The 16934-nt window shown below is 43.3% G+C and overlaps 1 protein-coding gene across 3 annotated transcripts; it reads right to left on the minus strand.

Annotated features, from left to right (window-relative positions):
* Positions 1-104: 104 nt before the first annotated feature.
* On the minus strand, positions 105-15579 carry LOC306842521 (BRD4-interacting chromatin-remodeling complex-associated protein-like). Of its 3 annotated transcripts, none has more exons than XM_079373447.1 (14): positions 15528-15579; positions 14111-14156; positions 13967-14012; positions 11125-13137; positions 10783-10968; positions 8077-8721; positions 7578-7809; positions 7418-7500; positions 7167-7292; positions 7025-7074; positions 3420-3568; positions 3215-3309; positions 3016-3118; positions 105-2898 (listed from the first exon to the last, which is right to left on the minus strand). In XM_079373447.1, exons 2-14 carry the CDS (start codon positions 14149-14151, stop codon positions 1217-1219), a joined length of 5451 nt encoding a protein of 1816 aa, XP_079229573.1. In that variant the 5' UTR covers positions 14152-14156; positions 15528-15579; the 3' UTR covers positions 105-1216. The 3 variants fall into 3 exon arrangements, with proteins under 3 accessions (XP_079229573.1, XP_079229571.1, XP_079229572.1); XM_079373445.1 differs by having other exon boundaries at positions 3016-3121; positions 15528-15558; XM_079373446.1 differs by lacking the exon at positions 10783-10968 and having other exon boundaries at positions 15528-15558.
* Positions 15580-16934: the final 1355 nt, after the last annotated feature.

Below are 16934 nucleotides of genomic sequence, written 5' to 3' on the forward strand. Positions count from 1 at the left end.
ACCTACTGGCCAGCAAGATCATTACATATACACAATGAAGTCAAATAAATCTAGCTATCAGCCTTGAAAAAAACAAGTCAAATGGCAAACAGAAACTTGTGATTGTTTCATAAAAGCAAGGTTTAATTTACAGTTTTACTAAATGTACAGTTTTTTTTAAAAAGTGTCATTATACACAATAAATACAATACAAAATTAATCTGTAGTACTATACTTCAAATTCTTACAGTTCTATTTTCTTTTTTCTCTTTACATTATTATTGTTTTTTTTTTCCATGTCATTGCTTTCGCTGTGTTTGCTTCTGAACGGTTCAAAGAGCTTTCAGTGATTCTTTATCTTAAATGTGTAAAAGTGTCTGAACATATGCCTACAAAAAAAAAAAAAAGCATAAATGAGGGAGGCTTTGTTTCTGCAAAACTGGGTTTTTTTTTTTTGATTTTCAACAATACCCCCCACCCCCCAGTAATTTCTTTGATTAAAAAGGTGACCACATTTGCTGTGCTGTGAATGTTTGATTTGTAAACATGCTCTTGATGCTGGAATGCTTTAAAGGTCAAGAGATTTTCTACAGTTCTGGTGACTTTTCTGTTTGTGAATGCTTCGTTGTTAATTCCTGTAGCTGGATAACCAAAAACAGATTACATGTCATAGGGGAGACAAGAGCACTCTATTATTATGCATTAATGAGCCTCTACACAGTGATCACCAGTTCCCAAAAATATAATTTCATGGTATAGAGGGACCATTCTAACACAGGGAGAAGTGATCCATTAGTCTCTCCAAAATAAATTCTCCATAATAACCAAATAAACTACTATTTGATATGACAATTTTCATGATATCACTTAAAAAGTTCCTGCAATCTGCAAACGTCACAGTAATTACAAACATTATTTATTAAATGAATGGTCATATATTTAGCTCTCACAAGTTGAGAGAAATCTTTAAATTGGGAAACCGACGTAGGAACTTTCCCAGATTCAAACCCAGGAAAAAACATAGGGACAAAATTTTGAAAATCATATCAAAGTGCACTTTTTATACTTTAGAAAGTACACTTAAAGGGCCATATGTAAACCAAAAGAACACATTTTCATCAGCACAAACCACAGACAAAGCAAACAGCTGATCATGGGAAAAGTGTCTCCGTTTGCTTCCCCTATCCATTGACATCCTGCTTTTCAGTCTTTCAGTCAACATCGGCTAAAGGGACTGTTATCTACTGTGCGTCTGTGAAACCAAATTTCCATTTTGACCTCGGCCCCCCACCTGTGGATGCTGGGACATGGGGGCGGACGAGGGTGGTGTAGAGAGGGGAGGCATGGACTGTCTGTAAGAAGGATGGGTTTGGTGCTGATTAGGCAGGTTTTCCCCATGAACCCTCCCTAAAGCAGCTTTCCCTGATCCTCCATGTCCAGGAGGGCCCTGTTGGAGGTTCAGTATACTGTCTATGGCACACTGCAGGTGCTCATTCAGCGAGTCGTCAGGTGGCGGGCTGCCGCTGGAGAAACTTGCATTGTCCATATCCGGAGAGTCAGACTTACAGCGTTTGGCAGGAAGTGCGGAGTCTCTTGTGCAGGAAGACTCTCCAGGAGAAGGTGGGCCGGGGGCATGCTGATCCATCCTAAAGGTACCCCTTCCTCCCTTTCGGTTTTTGCTCCCTATGCCCTTCAACCGCCCCAAACGGCCACCTTCCTCTGCCTCGTCCTCATCCTCTTTGTCGGAGAACTCTCTGTGATGTTGGTACGCATTTTTGATGCCACGGTAGAGGACATCTTCTACTGCCGCGAGGCTCTGCGACTCTGAATGGGGGTGAGACCGCCCATGTCCGCCCTGCCTCTCTAGTTTCACACTGGCTATCACAGTCCGTTCAGTTTGAGGAGAGGAACCTTGTGGCTGGGGGGAAGTAGTAATAGGGGGTACTACTGGTAGAATGGGCACCGTATCTCCACCTCCTCCTGGTACTCCCGGCCTGTGACGTGGACTGATGTTCTCACGATACGTCTTTCGAAGCGGGAGCCGGCAAGTGGTTAATGGTGGAGTCGCTGTGGACGCTGGGTTCCGTTTAACTCCGCCTACCTCGTTGTGTTCTAGAGTGCCATTCATCTGTGCCGTAGACGTGGAAGGGGACGATGAAGACCAGGAGGAGGAAAATGAGGGCTTAGGTCCACTAGTGGAAGTTGAGCTACTGGAGGCAGAGCCTGTGTGTGTGGTTACCGTAGTGACAGTAGAAGAGGGGGTGGAGTAAGAAGTTGGGGGAGGAGTTCTAATGACTGTGGTGGGTGGGGTTACATGGGTGGGCTTGACTTTCTGCGGCTGCTCAGGGGGCGCCGGTTGTGGAGTGAGTTGGGATTGGGAGTGGACTGGATCTAAAGCAGTGTTGTGAACCACCTTACTAAACCCTGCCTCCTGTTTGATCTTCAGCTTCAAACCTATTCGCTGGCGTGCCTCGTAGGTCTTGATGGGCGGTTTGCTGGTCCGCTGGGGAAGTGCAACATCATCGTCATCATCAGCAGGGCGGGTGGACGGAGTGCGGCTGAAGGAGGCGCTTGGCGTGACTGGCTCTGCAGATGGCCGGACCACGGGACCAGGCGTAGGCGTGGAGCTGGTGGACCAGGATACCGACGCTCCCCCTCCACCTTGCTTAATCACCAGCTTGGTAGGAGGGAAGAGGGCAGGGGTAGAAGCAGGAGTGGGGGCAGCAGCTGGAGTAGGTGCAAGGGTTGGGGTTGAAGCAGGGGCAACAGCTGCAGCTGGAGCAGGTGCGGCTGCCACAGGTTGACCAGCACCTGCAGCTGCTGTTGCTGATGATGATGCGGTTCGTACAGAACTCAGCTCCACCTGTACAGGTCTCACTACACTGCTGTCCAGCAAACAGGAATTGGCCACAAATTCTTCTGTAAAGAGTAAGAGTTGAAGGTGATTAAATACCACACCATCAGAAAATGCACAGTTCATTCCCGTTTACGATTCACATGCTTTAATGGTAACTTGAACTGAACCCTAGTCATTACCTGGTTTCTCCTTGGCCAGAACCCTGTCCTGACTAAGAGCAACCTTCTCCTCCTGAATGAACATCCGGTCAATCATAACCATCTCTGCAGAGGGCCCCAGCCTCTGCTCAAGGTAACAAGCACACAAGAGACCAATGAATTTAGGGCCCACAAGGTCCGAACATCAAGAGAGATCAAATGAGTGAGATTTAAATGATACCTTTGATTCCTCAAAAAGCAAGTGACGATATTTATCCACCATTGCTTGTGTGCGCTTCAAGAGTTGGCATGAGACGTTCTCAAATTCATCATCCACTGGACAGAGAAGTGTAAAGTGAGAATTACACATCAGCCCCGAAGAGGGTGCAACACAACTACGCTACAGCACCGTAAAAGAGTGTTCACAAAGAAGTGTGAGCATTTACCTTTGCGGTAGTCTTCCGGGGATGAAGCCATGCCTTGGTACAGGTGGTATGGCAGCAGTCGATGAAGTGTGTCCTCAAATGAGTGGAAAGGAGAGCTGTAGTCAGGATGGAGAACTGAGCCTTGCTGTTTTCGCAGCTGTTCCAGCATCCTACAAAGAGATAAATCAGCACGCGAGTAGGAAAACAGCTTTAATGTCATAGTGCAAAACAACTAGCAAGTCATCAACAAATGGTTTCAAACCTTGCATAATGCATACTCTTAAAGGGTTAGTTCACAGTAATCAGCGTTGTTTACGCTCAGGAGAAAGCATGCGCATGCTCAACGTAAACAATGCTGATTAAGTTCTGGGGAAAGCGCGCACATGCCTCATGGTACTCTCCAAAATGGCTGAAGACGTAAAATCGGGGAGAAGAATTGTTGAATAAATTGTTATTTTTGTTTTCTTTGCACACAAAAAGTATTCTCGTAGCTTTGCATTATTGAAGATGAGCCACTGATGTCACATGGACTGTTTTATCGATGTCCTTGCTACGTTTCTGGGTCTGGGAACATTTCAGTTGTGTTGCTGTCTATGCAGGGTCAGAGAGCTCTCAGTTTTCATCAAAAATATCTTCATTTGTGTTCCAAGGTGAACGGAGGTCTTACTGGTTTGGAACGACATGAGGGTGAGTAATGACAGAAATTTCATTGATGGGTGAACTAACCCTTTAATGATTTGTGTTCAATGACTGGTAAGCAGTTTAACAGTAAGCCCTTAAAGGGTTATTTCACCCAAAAAATGAAAACGATCCCATGTTTTACTCACCCCCAAGGCATCCTAGGTGCATAAGACTTTCTTCTTTCTGACAAATCCAATCAGAGTTATATTAAATATTGTCCTTGCTCTTCTAAGCTTTATAATGGCATGGGGGGGGGGGGGGGGGGTATTTTCAGCAGTCCAAAAGTAGTCAAATAAAGCACATCCATCCATAATAAGCGTGCCTCACACGGCTCCAGGGGTGAATAAAGACCTCCTGTAGCGAATCAATGTGCTTTTGTAAGAAAAATATCCATATTTACTAGGGCTGCCCCCTAATCGTTAGTCGACCAAAATTTTATTAGTCGCAGGAAAAGCGAAGTCCACAAGCGAAGTCACACAGTCTGTGACTAACAGACCGTTAGCGGTTAGTCTATGGTAATACAATACATCAGGCAGGACACCCAAACGCTCGCCTATCATTCATCGACCTCAAATATGGCTTATCTGAAATATTTAAGTGTTAGCAACTTTACACGGCCGCTCAATCTAATGTTAACCTAGAAAACTGCGCTATTGTGTCTGTGCGGAGAATGGAAACTGAACAGTATCTCACTGCAGGACAGATGAAGGTGCCACTGCGCTTACTTGCTCTTAAAATACTGCCTCATTTTTGGTCATACAGATAAGAGTAATACATCTTTCAAATCTTTAAAGACTATACGTTTATTTGTGTGCACAACTCGCGCTTTTATGAAATAATGAAAGCAAACAGCGTGAAACTCCGTGAATATCTTTACCTTACAGAAATAAAAAATATATCTACAGAGAGTGAAATATCTACTTTCAAATGAACCGATTCAAATGGAAGACAAATATTCTCAGATTATGGTATGTAATCTGTATGAAATATGCACACAGGCGCATCACTTCTGGAGAGATGATGAGTCAGTGTCGACGACTTCATCTCTTAAACCAAGAACAAAGTAAGCACTAGTTTATCAAAATATTAAAATGACAATGCAGTCTCCTTACTGTTTTTCACTGGCACATTCATAATAATTACTTCTGTGGTGCACTGTGGCAAGCTTTATGCTTGTGCTTAAGGGCTTTTTAGGCTATGTAGGCAATTAAAAGGCTCCTAATAATGATTTAAATGGTTTATTAATAAACTTGCCATTAGTTGACTAACGCTTAAAATGAATAACTACTAGTCGACCACAAAAATCCTTAGTCGAGGACAGCCCTAATATTTACTATGTTATAAACACGTTTTCAAAATGAGGATTTGTAAAGAAAAATGTAGGAGGATTGCAAAATAGGCCAAGAGGAGACTGGTTTTTCTCTGCTAAAGTAAGGAAACTTTGCGTCCTTTGCTCCTGTAAACAAAATCGCAAGACCAGCAAATCTCACAGGCGCATGCGCTATGCCTGCGTCATCCGCCCGGAACAGCCTGCGCATATGACAGTTAGCGGAAATGAGATGGGTGTTTATAATGTTGTAAATATGGATATTTTTCTTACAAAAATGCATCAACAATTGCCAAAAACAGGACAATTTTTTAACACAACTCTAATTGGATTCAAGAAAGTCATATACAACTAGGATGCCTTACACATACAGACTTTTCCGGAAAATTACCGGTAAATTGCCGTAAAGAGATCATGTGCGAACTGGACCTTTTCAAAAATACCGGTAAATTCGTTCTGGCAATTTACCGGTATGAGAAGTTGTAACATTACCAGTAAATTGCTGGAATTCTGCTGTGTGTTAACGCAGAAGGAAAATTAGCGGTATGAGCACGTACGAGTTCAGAACGCACTGACGTAAGACGTCTACTCCGGGCCAATCATAACATTCTGACGCAGATGATGCATTCACACTACACTTTCCCATGTATAATCTGCCCATGTCCGTCGCACAGACCCCTGTGTAGCCTATACACATGCGTTTTCTTTCTCAACTGTTTACTTAAGAAAAAACCTGCATACTCGCCAGGATGGCCATTTTTGCGTAATTTTGTGTGTATTTGGCCACTTAAGCTCAACAACAAACTATGAAAAATAACTCAATATGATACTCACTATAGGCGGCTTTGAATGTGACTGAGTGCTCAGCCTTGAAACGAGTACCAATTGGCTTAAAAAGACGTGCAAATTATTAATTTTTATGATGATCCAGCAATGACCCGATTAAGCAAATGACAATTTTGTCAACTGTCCCGAAATGCAAGCGAAAGTCTTGGATCGGTGTGCAGCAGCTTCAGATGAGATGCGCTGATGTGAAGCCGCTTTGAGAGAGTGAAAGAGAGAAGACGTGGTCCAGCTGAATCACACACACTGTTTTCAAATGACTGATTTAATCTGATAGTTTGTGTGGATTTATTTACTCATATAACCTACTTGCTATATTGAATAAATGTTTGCAGGAATTTCCCTCATTATAAACTTGAAAGCAGTGGGGATGAGTAAAACTATGTGATATAAGACACAATCCCCCATTAATCATGTCCCAATTCGGGACATGATTAATTATAACTCTATTACAGAGATTTGTTAAATAAAATTCCATTATTTTTTTATTTTTTTCCCAGGCCTGGAAATTGCTGTTTCAAAATGTAATGGCTTTTTCAGGACGGAATGTCGTTGCCTGTGTGAACAGCGCATTTTTGAATTTACCGGTAAAGTCGTTCCGGAAATTTTACGGCAATTTACTGGTATTACTGTGTGAAAGGGGCTATGGGCTAATTTTAATTTTGGGTGAACTAACCCTTCAAATGTCACTTTCCCATCATTTATGGGACGTTATTCTTGGATTTAACTAATAACATTTACAATTTCTGCTCTGTATGCATTATGTATATATTACCTAGCTTCTTTGCTTGGTTCCATACTAAAAGGCCTTTTTAATGTTGAAGTCTGTGAGAAAACAAGGGATACCAAGATTACCATAAATATAACATCATCCAGTTCATTTTAATAGTCTTCTGTAATGTGATTTTGAACCTTACCTGTGTTTGGGGAGCAGGTGGTAGAGGTGCGGGCATTTGAGAGAGTGCAGCACTTAAAACCTGTATCTGCAAACCTGCTTTATTCAGAGTCAGCCCACCAACTGAACTTATGACTCCTGGCTTTGCCTGCAAACCAGAGTCAAGAGAGTGTTCAAAACTGAGTTGAGATAATTTTGCAATATCTTTACTGCAAAGGTAAATTGTCCAGCAGTAAACTACAGTAAAAATTCTAACAACTACATGTCTCTCACCTGAACAGCCTGGGCAAGGTTTGGAGTCGTGATTCCCTGGTTCACTGTAGCCCCAGCAGAAAACACTTGAGTGTCATTTGCACCTAAGGTGAAGATAACATTGTAAACATAGGAATATTTGAAAGTAAACATCTAAAGGATAAACATATGCAATCCCCACCTGTAGTAGAGGACTTGACAAGCACAGACTGCTGCAGAAGGGACTGGACTGGCGCTTGGATTGTGCCACTGGCCGTTGAAGTTGCAGCTTGGACTGAAGGCTGATCTGGCATTTTGTTGAACTGGTTTGTGGCCTGTTGCTGGGAGGCCTGGGCTTGGGCTTGAGCTTGCGCCTGAGCTTGGGCCTGTGCCTGAGCTTGCTGCTTAGCCTGGAGAAGAATGTTTTGCTGAACCTGTATAAATTGAAAGCACACAGACAATCTTTTAAGTAGAGTTCATATGAGAAAAAAAAACAAAACAAAAAAAACTTAGTAAGTAGTCCTGCCCACAGTGACACCTAAACGTTAACAAAGCTCTGCTCTATATAACTGAATTAACAATCAAAAATGTGCTGATGGGTGATTGTATCAGTTTTGGCAGTATTTTAATTTCAGTGCAAACTTTATCATTTTTACTCTCAGTTAGAACACTATATAAAGTATAAGGTGATGATGCATTACCTGGTGAAGTTTTTCCAAAAGCTGCTTTTGCTGAGGAGAGGGCTGCGTGATGGATGACATAGTCTGCAGCTGCGCACTGACCAGCTGAAGGTGATGTTGCTGTTCTGCAGTCAGCCCCGGCACCACTGTCACCTGCTGTTTCACCACTGTAGCTGGAGGCGAGCTCACAGCAGGCTGGAACTGGAACTGTGCAGGAAGTGGCTGCGGAGGCTTCGGGGAACACGAGGAAGGAGGTATGTCTGGCTGCAGGGGGGTAGGCTGAGGCAGAGTCTGAGGAAGAACTTGAGGCTGGAACTGCACTTGTATTTGCTGAGGCTGCTGCTGCTGCTGTTGAGGTGGAGGAGCTGGCTGTGGTGGTTGTGGAGAACCTCCGATCTGATTGTGTATGATAAAGAGGGGCGGTAGAGAGGAAGGCGTGCAGGAGCGCGAGGGAGTCTGTGCCTGAGACTGAGGCTGGGGCTGCGAAGGAGGCCGAGACTGCTGGTGATGGTGAGGAGACTGGATCTGCTGCCCGATGGTTATGGGAGAAGCTTGGGCAGGTTGAGGACTGTCAGTGAGAGTGGGTGTTGGTGCAGGGGTGACCACAGGCTGAGCTGGGGAGGCGCTTTGGATCTTTATAGTCTGTGAATGTGCTGCCGATGGAACCTAGACAGCATAAAAAGAGGAGGAGGATGAAGTAGAGAGAAAAGAGTCAATGGATCTTTGATTAATCATACAGTTCATATTTCTAATTCATCAATTTGGGAAAATGAATTTTTAGGGATGCACTGAAATTTCAGCAACAGAAAGTGACACCTTGTTAATTCAAAAAATGCTTTCAATAAAAAAATAATAATAATAATAAAAAAAAAATCGCTTCAATAGCAATATGAAAGTGAAAAACACCTTACCAAACTAACATTTTGCAACACTGACATTTCAACTTTTCAATTCTGCACAGCAACAAAAATTAGAAAAAATCATCAACATTACATAGGAGAAATGCATTCAGGAAGATCTGGATTTTTCTATTTGTTTGAGACTTTTCCTCACTTCTCTGAAAGATTTGATAAGTTTTAAGATAAAAGGGGAACTTCATCGCAAACCACAAAAGTTTACAATCACTGTGTGAATTAGGGCAGAACTACTGTAAAAATGGATCAACTAGTGAAGCAGAGACATTATAAAACAAGCAGATGCGAACAGCAGAAAAGACAAAATAATGCTTAAATAGATACCCAATCCCAGGTGCTTCTGAATATATTCTACATTACATTTTTCAATGAGTCACTTTAGGAAATGACAGAACATCGTGTAACTCTAAATGGCTTTATATTTCATGTTGTTTTCCATTTAATTTGACGAGAATACCAATAGCAAGAGGTTCTTTATATTACTGTTGTACAATTCAGTTTCACAATCATTTTTAATATATGTAAATGGTACCAAAAGAGTAAGAAAAACAAAAAGGTATGAGTTTCAGTCAAGAATTTCATTTCAGTGCATCACTAAAACAATGACTACTTTGCAATCATACCTATAAAGTGCAGAAACAAAAAAACAGCACAAAAAAGTGGTGGAAAAAAAACCGGCAACAAGCAACAATTAAACAAATATAAGTATGATAATACAAAAGCAAGAAGAAATAGAAAGGAAAAATCTCTTTTCAAATTCTCAAAAAGACAGTTTTCATAAAGACTACAACAGCTTAAGTAGTAAAATGTACAAAATATGTAAACCATACATAAGGTACTCACTACTCATCTAACAGATTAGTGCTTTCTGGATAGACACTATTGGGGTTTTAAGGGGGGGGGGGGGGGGGGGGGGCGGGGGGGGTTAAGACAACTGACACAAGGACATAATTTTTGCAGAGAACAACAAAAATTGGTTCACAGAGAACAGACAAGAAATAAAAATAGTAAAAAACTAAAACGGATTTGCTGGTAGAGGGCAAAGGTAATTCAGGGCAGCGAGCAAGTGATCAAGATCAAATCTTTGAAAGTGATCTTGAAAGGAATTCATTTAATTTCTCTTGGGGAGGCTGGGTGGTGGTGGGAGGGGGGACTGATTGAGGTTAAAAACAGCAGTTACCGAATGTTTGGGTAGCAGAGGTAATGAGTAGGCTGAATGTTAATATGAATGGACAGAGTGAGTGACAGAGATATACAGCAGCAAAACTAATAGGAAGAGCCATTGCTCCATCATGACATGCCCATGGGAAAATGCACAAAGATGATGCAAACACACAACCGAAAAATAAAGTCCCTAGAGTTTCATTATTGTATGTGAAACCATTTGAAGAGCAACAACTGCACTGTTATTTGCATCAACCCATATCCCAATTAGTGTCAATATAGTTCGGCAAGCTTCCTATTAAAAAATGATCGTGCAAATAACAGTAGGAAAGAAATGGATACTGAGGGTTAGGTGTTGCATGCAATAATAGTATGGATTAATGGACAAAATAAACCCACTACACTATAATTACAGTATCAATGACAGAAACAGATTACAGTGCAGAAGAATGACCTGATAAAAACACAGGCAAAAACAAGAGTGAGAATGAGTGAAAGAGCAATAAAAGGCATTCACGCCTGAGCAATGAGAGTAGAAAGACAGGGGGACAGAGAAAGAAAGGGAGTTCTGCTGGGAGACAGTGGTCCAATACGCAGCAGTGGCAGCAACAAGTGGGTGGGGCTTAGTGCGGAGCGTGAGCTCATCTACCTTGTTAACCACTGTTGCCATGTGGGCGGGGCCAAGGGAGGGGCTGGGACTCTGCCTCTGCCGAGTCTCAGCTAACAAGCTGTCATGGCCTGAAGGGGCGGGACCAGAACTGCTGCCGCTGACGATAACAGATGCAGGTACACCCACAGCGGCAGGTGGGTCTTTTCCTGCTTGCTGCTGTTGGTCCTAACATGGGCACATTTATCAGTTGAGGAATGGGAGAGGTAAAACAATCATCCAAACTGGTCAGAGGTCAGCTTGGGGATCAAATGTTATGTTAGCTTATTAGCAAAGACACACAGTTTGCAAACAACAGATAAGGTTTAAAGAGAGCACACTGACCTGCTGCAGGAACATATGAAGGGACTCCTGACTAAGGATCATGCTGGAACCAGGTGATGTGAACAACACCTTTCCTGGGCTGTGCTGGGCCTGAGGACCCAAACCCACCATTGAGGACGTGGACGTGGCCATAGTTGGGGATGGAGATGAAGAGGAAGGAACCGAAGCTGCTACTGAAACTGGTGGAGTCGTCTGAACCGTGAGAATTGAGGGCTGCGGTTGGGTCTGTGCTGGTTGAGCAGCAGGGTCCGTAGAGCCGCCCATTACCGTGATGCCCTCTCCTGGCTGGCACGGCGCCATGGCCGTCGATCCGCTGCTACCGTTATTAGGGATGCCCCCAGATTGCTGCAACGTCTGTAAACTGACTGCTGGGCTAAGGCTCTCCACAGACAGGGAATTCTGTATCGGCATGCCCTGGATGACCGTTTGTACGTGGCCCGTTACCGGATGGGCTTGTGTCTGCGTTTGCGCCAGGGACACCGGCATTTGGAACAGTGTGGGCTGACCCATCTGACCGGGCTGGAGCTGGATGTGTCCAGAGAGAATATGGGCGGCACCAGGATGGCCCTGTGAAGCCAACACCTGACTTAGGTTGATGTTCTGATTAGCTGTCAAGATCTGATTAGCGATTATCTGCCCTCCAGGCCCCTGACTAGTAATGATGTGACCCCCGGGATGCTGAGTCAGGATCTGACCTCCAGCCTGAAGCCCCGGTAACAGGAACTGGTGGTTTTGGCTCTGCAGGACAGTTTGTGAGGGAATGACAATGCTGCCCTGTTGGTTTAACAAGTGAACACTGAGCGGTTTGCCTGACGTTTGGGGGCCCTGTTGCTTAAACAGCGCTTGAGAGAACTGCGTTCCCTGCGACGTGGCCTGTGTGCTCAAGACTACATTTGAGCCAGGCTTCCCGAGGAACGTTACATTCTGAGCAGCTGATACTGGGATTTGCTGCACCCCCAGAGCCTTATTAGCGTCATTTGGCAGGGCATGTGGAGCAGGAAGCTGTTGCTGCTGCTTGAAGACTTTGGGTTGGATGGCACCCCCTTGCGGAGGTTTGGGCTGTATTGGCGTTGGCGTTCGCTGGATGATGACATTCTGCATAATTTGGCCTTGAGGCTGGGTTTGAGATCCAATTCCTGCACCCAAAGAGGCATTACCGAAACCCACAATGCCACCTGCAGCTGCCATTGTAGTTGCACTGTTGTTAGTATTCGTGTTGCTTAAGGAAACAGCCGGCCCATTTAAGGCAGGGGACCCTAGAGTGGCCTTGCCCCCTTGAATTAAAAGTCCGCCCCCTGAACTCAAAACAGAGCCTCCAAGCCCAGCCTGTGTTCCAGTGCTTGCTGCCTCAGGCCCAGGTTGATGCAGTTGGTAGCCACCCATGGTTTTCGCCAAAATCTGCTGCCCAGATGAATTTATAGTCATTACAGTGGGTTGGCCCACAACTTGAATTTGTCCAATGCCCAACGGTCCAGACTGACTGCCATTCGGTAAGGCCTGAAGGCTCGAAATAGGTTGAAGGGTTACATTTCCAAGCCCGACTTGTTGCATGAATGGCTGGACGCTGATAGCTTTGTTCATGACCTGGGGTTGAAGCTGCAGGCCTGGATGTGCCAGGACTGAGCTGAGCATGTCTGGGGTGGCATTAGAGGGTGCAGTAGGGGTGCCTTGATTTGGAAAAATCTGAGTTGCACCTCCAATGCCCACCCCAGACAGGCCAGCATCGGGCAAGGGTTGGACAACCTGCGTAAGGCCAGTCAGCCCAAACTGACTGAGGTCGAGCTCAGCATCTGCCTCTTGAAGGCTCTGCTCTGTGATGTTAGCCTCTTGAAGGCTCTGCTGCAAAATGTCACAAGGCTCATGATTTGTCCCAACACCATTGTTTCCGTTGTCTCCTCCCGGCGATCCCCCCAAGATGTCATCTTCCAGGAAGTCCAAATCAACGCTGACTCTTGGAAGGCCTGGCTCATTTGTCGACAGCTGAGCCTGTGGCTGGACCTCAGGAACGTGGCCCTGGAAGACACAGAGAGCAATGTTAGCCGTTAAACCTTGCCACACATTCAGAATGACAAAAAAAATTAAATGGTAGGGATGGATCTGGGATGGTGGTAGGCCTCAGGGACTGACTGCTGTAGATGCAGATCTGGTGCGCAATTCATCTGACGCGGATGGCGGGTCTGAGGAACACGTGCTACCAAAAAGGATGGAGACAGGAGGTCGGCACAAATGGGGGATATTACTCACCCCAGTGCTGGAGAAGAACGAGCTGGACGGGTCGCTTGAGCCATCCAAAAGGTCATCAGTGTCCAGCTACAGACAGACATACCCAGGATAGGACAGGCAGAAATCACCACAGCACACAGACAGGCGTGTGAAAGCGACAGGGATCAGATGCATAAGGGGCAAATAGGCAGACAAAGAGGGAAAGGCAAGGGAAGAGCAAAGTGAGGACAGTGCACCAATCAACCAGAACAAAATGCAGGCATAACCAAGTTAAAAGGCCAAGCAAACAGGAAAGAAAACAGGAGTCAAAAGACAGGAAAATTTGATTAGTATGTCATGTATGTGAATTACCCAAAGAGGAAAAAATCAGGTCTGAAATTAAGAGGAGCAATTATGTTCTAAAGAAAAGATAAAGCTGGACAACCGGTTGAGGGGCAGAAATGTAAAAATAACCTGAAAAGGATTGGGAGGTTCAGGGAATTCTTGTTGGGCGAGTGTGCTGGGCTTTTCTGTGATTTATCTGGGTTACACTTTCAAAGTGGGATTTCTGCCTTGCCCACCAGTGGAACTTTTTCAAAAATCTTATTTTTTTTTTTTTTTTTTCCATTTCAGTACTCACTTGTGTTTCTGATCCATGAAGAAAATCATTGAGTGCTTGTGGGTCACTGTACAAAAAGAAAGATATTATTCAGCTGGATTTTCCATGCAACTAACATTCAAGTTATGTGCATCAAAGTTATCTGTCATTTTTGCCACAACTTACCAAATTACATCTAGCAAGCACCTGCCATCTTCATCATCCATGTCAACTGTAAAAAGACAAAGTGCACAAACATTAGCCCTGTGAACATAAGTTTTTTTTCCCCAAATCGGCTAAAAATTACACAGAACTCAAAGGCAAATCCTTCCTCAGCAGTGAAATGTAGGTCATTTAATGATATTTGAATTGGAGCGTGTACACTATAATGAAAACAAAGTAGAACATCGATTAACATAAAAATGAAAACATGATGAAATTCAATCTAAAGAAAAATAAATTCACTGTTTACAAAGATGCAAATAATATTAAAAGCAAAGGAAAAATGCAAAGTAAATCGGTGAGTGTCAAAAACTGAAAGTAAAACTGTATTAAAAAAAACAAATCAGCAAGCTTGTGGTATCATCCAGGCACATATTTGTAACAAAAAGCATGTTAAATATTGACATTAATATTATGGTTACACTGTTCTGGTGAAACACTAAATTTCAACAAATTCGACAAACGTATGTTGAAATATAAAGCATTCTAGCGCCTTTACGAGGGACTATTACAACATAAAACTACTGAATGTTTCTCATCCTTTGAAAGCAGCAGCTGAACTCTGTTGCGCGAGAGAAGTGCATCACCTCACCTCACACAGTGTCAGATATCACGATTTACAGACTCCCAAACAACAGATGAATCAGACTTTAGTCACTGCGCTGTTCGATGGAGGAGGTAGGCGGGGACGCCACTAATGTTTGTTGGGGGTAAAACAGTCTCTGTGAAGAGCACACAGACCATCATTAACAAATATCAGCGAAAGCTCCTGCTGTCAGAGGTCTGTTTTGGGTTATTTTGAGAGCATCTCGCACCAGAAGAGCATGATTGGACCTGCAGGACACGGCGGTTATTTTCGCATTTGTGAAGCTGTAACAACTCGCTCCACATTCCCTCTGCTGCATATGCGTTTATTTGCAACATTTTTACAAGTTTATCCGCACAGAACGCCTTTAATTCGCTTTTTTAAACGCTCGCTCTGCTGCAGACTCAGTTAGCTGTTGCTAGCTAGCTTCCTAGCTGTAATATGTGCGTTTACAGACGCAATACGAACAAATCTGACAATAACTGGCTGTAAACACGTAGTATTTGTGCCGTAAGAGCGCATTCACTGGAGCAATGCACATAACTGGTGAATATTCGGTGTCCGGGCTCCAACAGACGCAGTTGCGTAGCCTATCTTTATCCTGCTAAATATGAGTTTATGTTGGAATACTCTTGGATCAGGGGGGTATGTTTGGGAATTCGCTGTAAAACCATCCTGTTCGCAAACCTATGCAGCGGGCCGGCTAGATGAAGCAGGACGAGGTGAGGTCTGCATGCGAATGTTGCAGTAGTTATTGAGAATTATAGAGAAATTACTACATTGTATCAAACTCACCCGAGACGATAAAGGTGCAGGCGGCGCGGGGTCTCCAGTACGGCCCTGCACGGGCTCCGCGTCAGGACCCAAGCACAGCGCTCACAAGCAGGAAACAGAGGCCCGCCGCGATCGCCTGATTAATAAACAACACTACACTGTAGTAGCTGTTGTTATTATTACTGCAGCAGCACGCATTTGCCCTTTTTATGATTTATTTGTGCATTTATTTGTGCATCAGTTTCACTGTAGTAGTAGGGGAATATTGTGCTGCATTAAATTGTTTCGCGGTTGTATACATAATACAATAGTTTAACCTTGTAGTTTAACTCATTACGTAGACGTTAATATTTTGATCATTTTATACATAAGTTAGATTGTAACACTAGCTTTCCTATAATTACGATTTTATTTTAGTTTATTAATTGTGTATATAAGCAAGCAAGCTGACTAACCCCCAAAAAAGAAAGTTTGTATATGTATTTTATTATAATTTGAAAAATAAATCACATTTAGGTATCTGCTCTTGAGAATTTGTGAGAGTGTATTCAATTGGATGTAATAGCTATAACAACACATTTTTGCTTTTTTAGTCTAATAATGTTTACTACAGCAAAGTTTTGTATGTATAGATTTTAGCCAATTATTTATGATCGAATGAATTACATAAAACTGGTAATCATCCTTCCCGAGAAGCACATTTTCCCACCACAACAGAGAGATGGATGGACTCTGTCCACAATAACAAACAGGCGGTTGTCTGAACAGCTTCTCCTTGGGTCCGGATGTTTTTATGACAAAGGAGTCTGTTTTGATGAAACACTGGGGGCTCTGATTGGCCCTCGTTGTTAAACATCATAAATAAGGGGTGGTGCGACTTACGCATTACAGTAGAGGATTGGCTTCTTTGTAATAAAGGCTAAAATTAACCATATGCCCTTCACAAAAAGGCATTTTTATGAACTATGCATAAGGGGCGTGGTCTTCCTTGTTTACAGCCATTGATTGGTCTCAGTTGAAGTTGTGCATTGCTCACAGTTAAGAGTGTGACAGACATATATAATAGATCTTCATCCGCCACTCCTTCCTCTTTGTCTCCTTTCAGCTGCACATGTCCTTCAGCCATGTCATAATTCTCATGATATTGTATCGATAGAGTATTACAAATATCCCAGGTTCTAGTAATAAACTACACTAATAATGTTGTTTCCAGCAGAGCATAATTTTATGACCACCACCAGCTCCACTTCAAACAATCTATGTTGGTTTATTTGACAAAATAATTAATGAATCTATGATCTTTTTTTGAACTGTAATACTGGATCGGATGGAGTTGATAACACTTTAAAGGTGATAATTCTTCTTGGGAGGTTCCATATGCATAAAGCAAAAATTACATCTATTAGTCCCTCATTTAAGTTTTTTTTT

Source organism: Barbus barbus, assembly GCF_936440315.1.
Source record: "Barbus barbus genome assembly, chromosome: 23".
NCBI classification, from domain to species: Eukaryota; Metazoa; Chordata; class Actinopteri; order Cypriniformes; family Cyprinidae; genus Barbus; species Barbus barbus.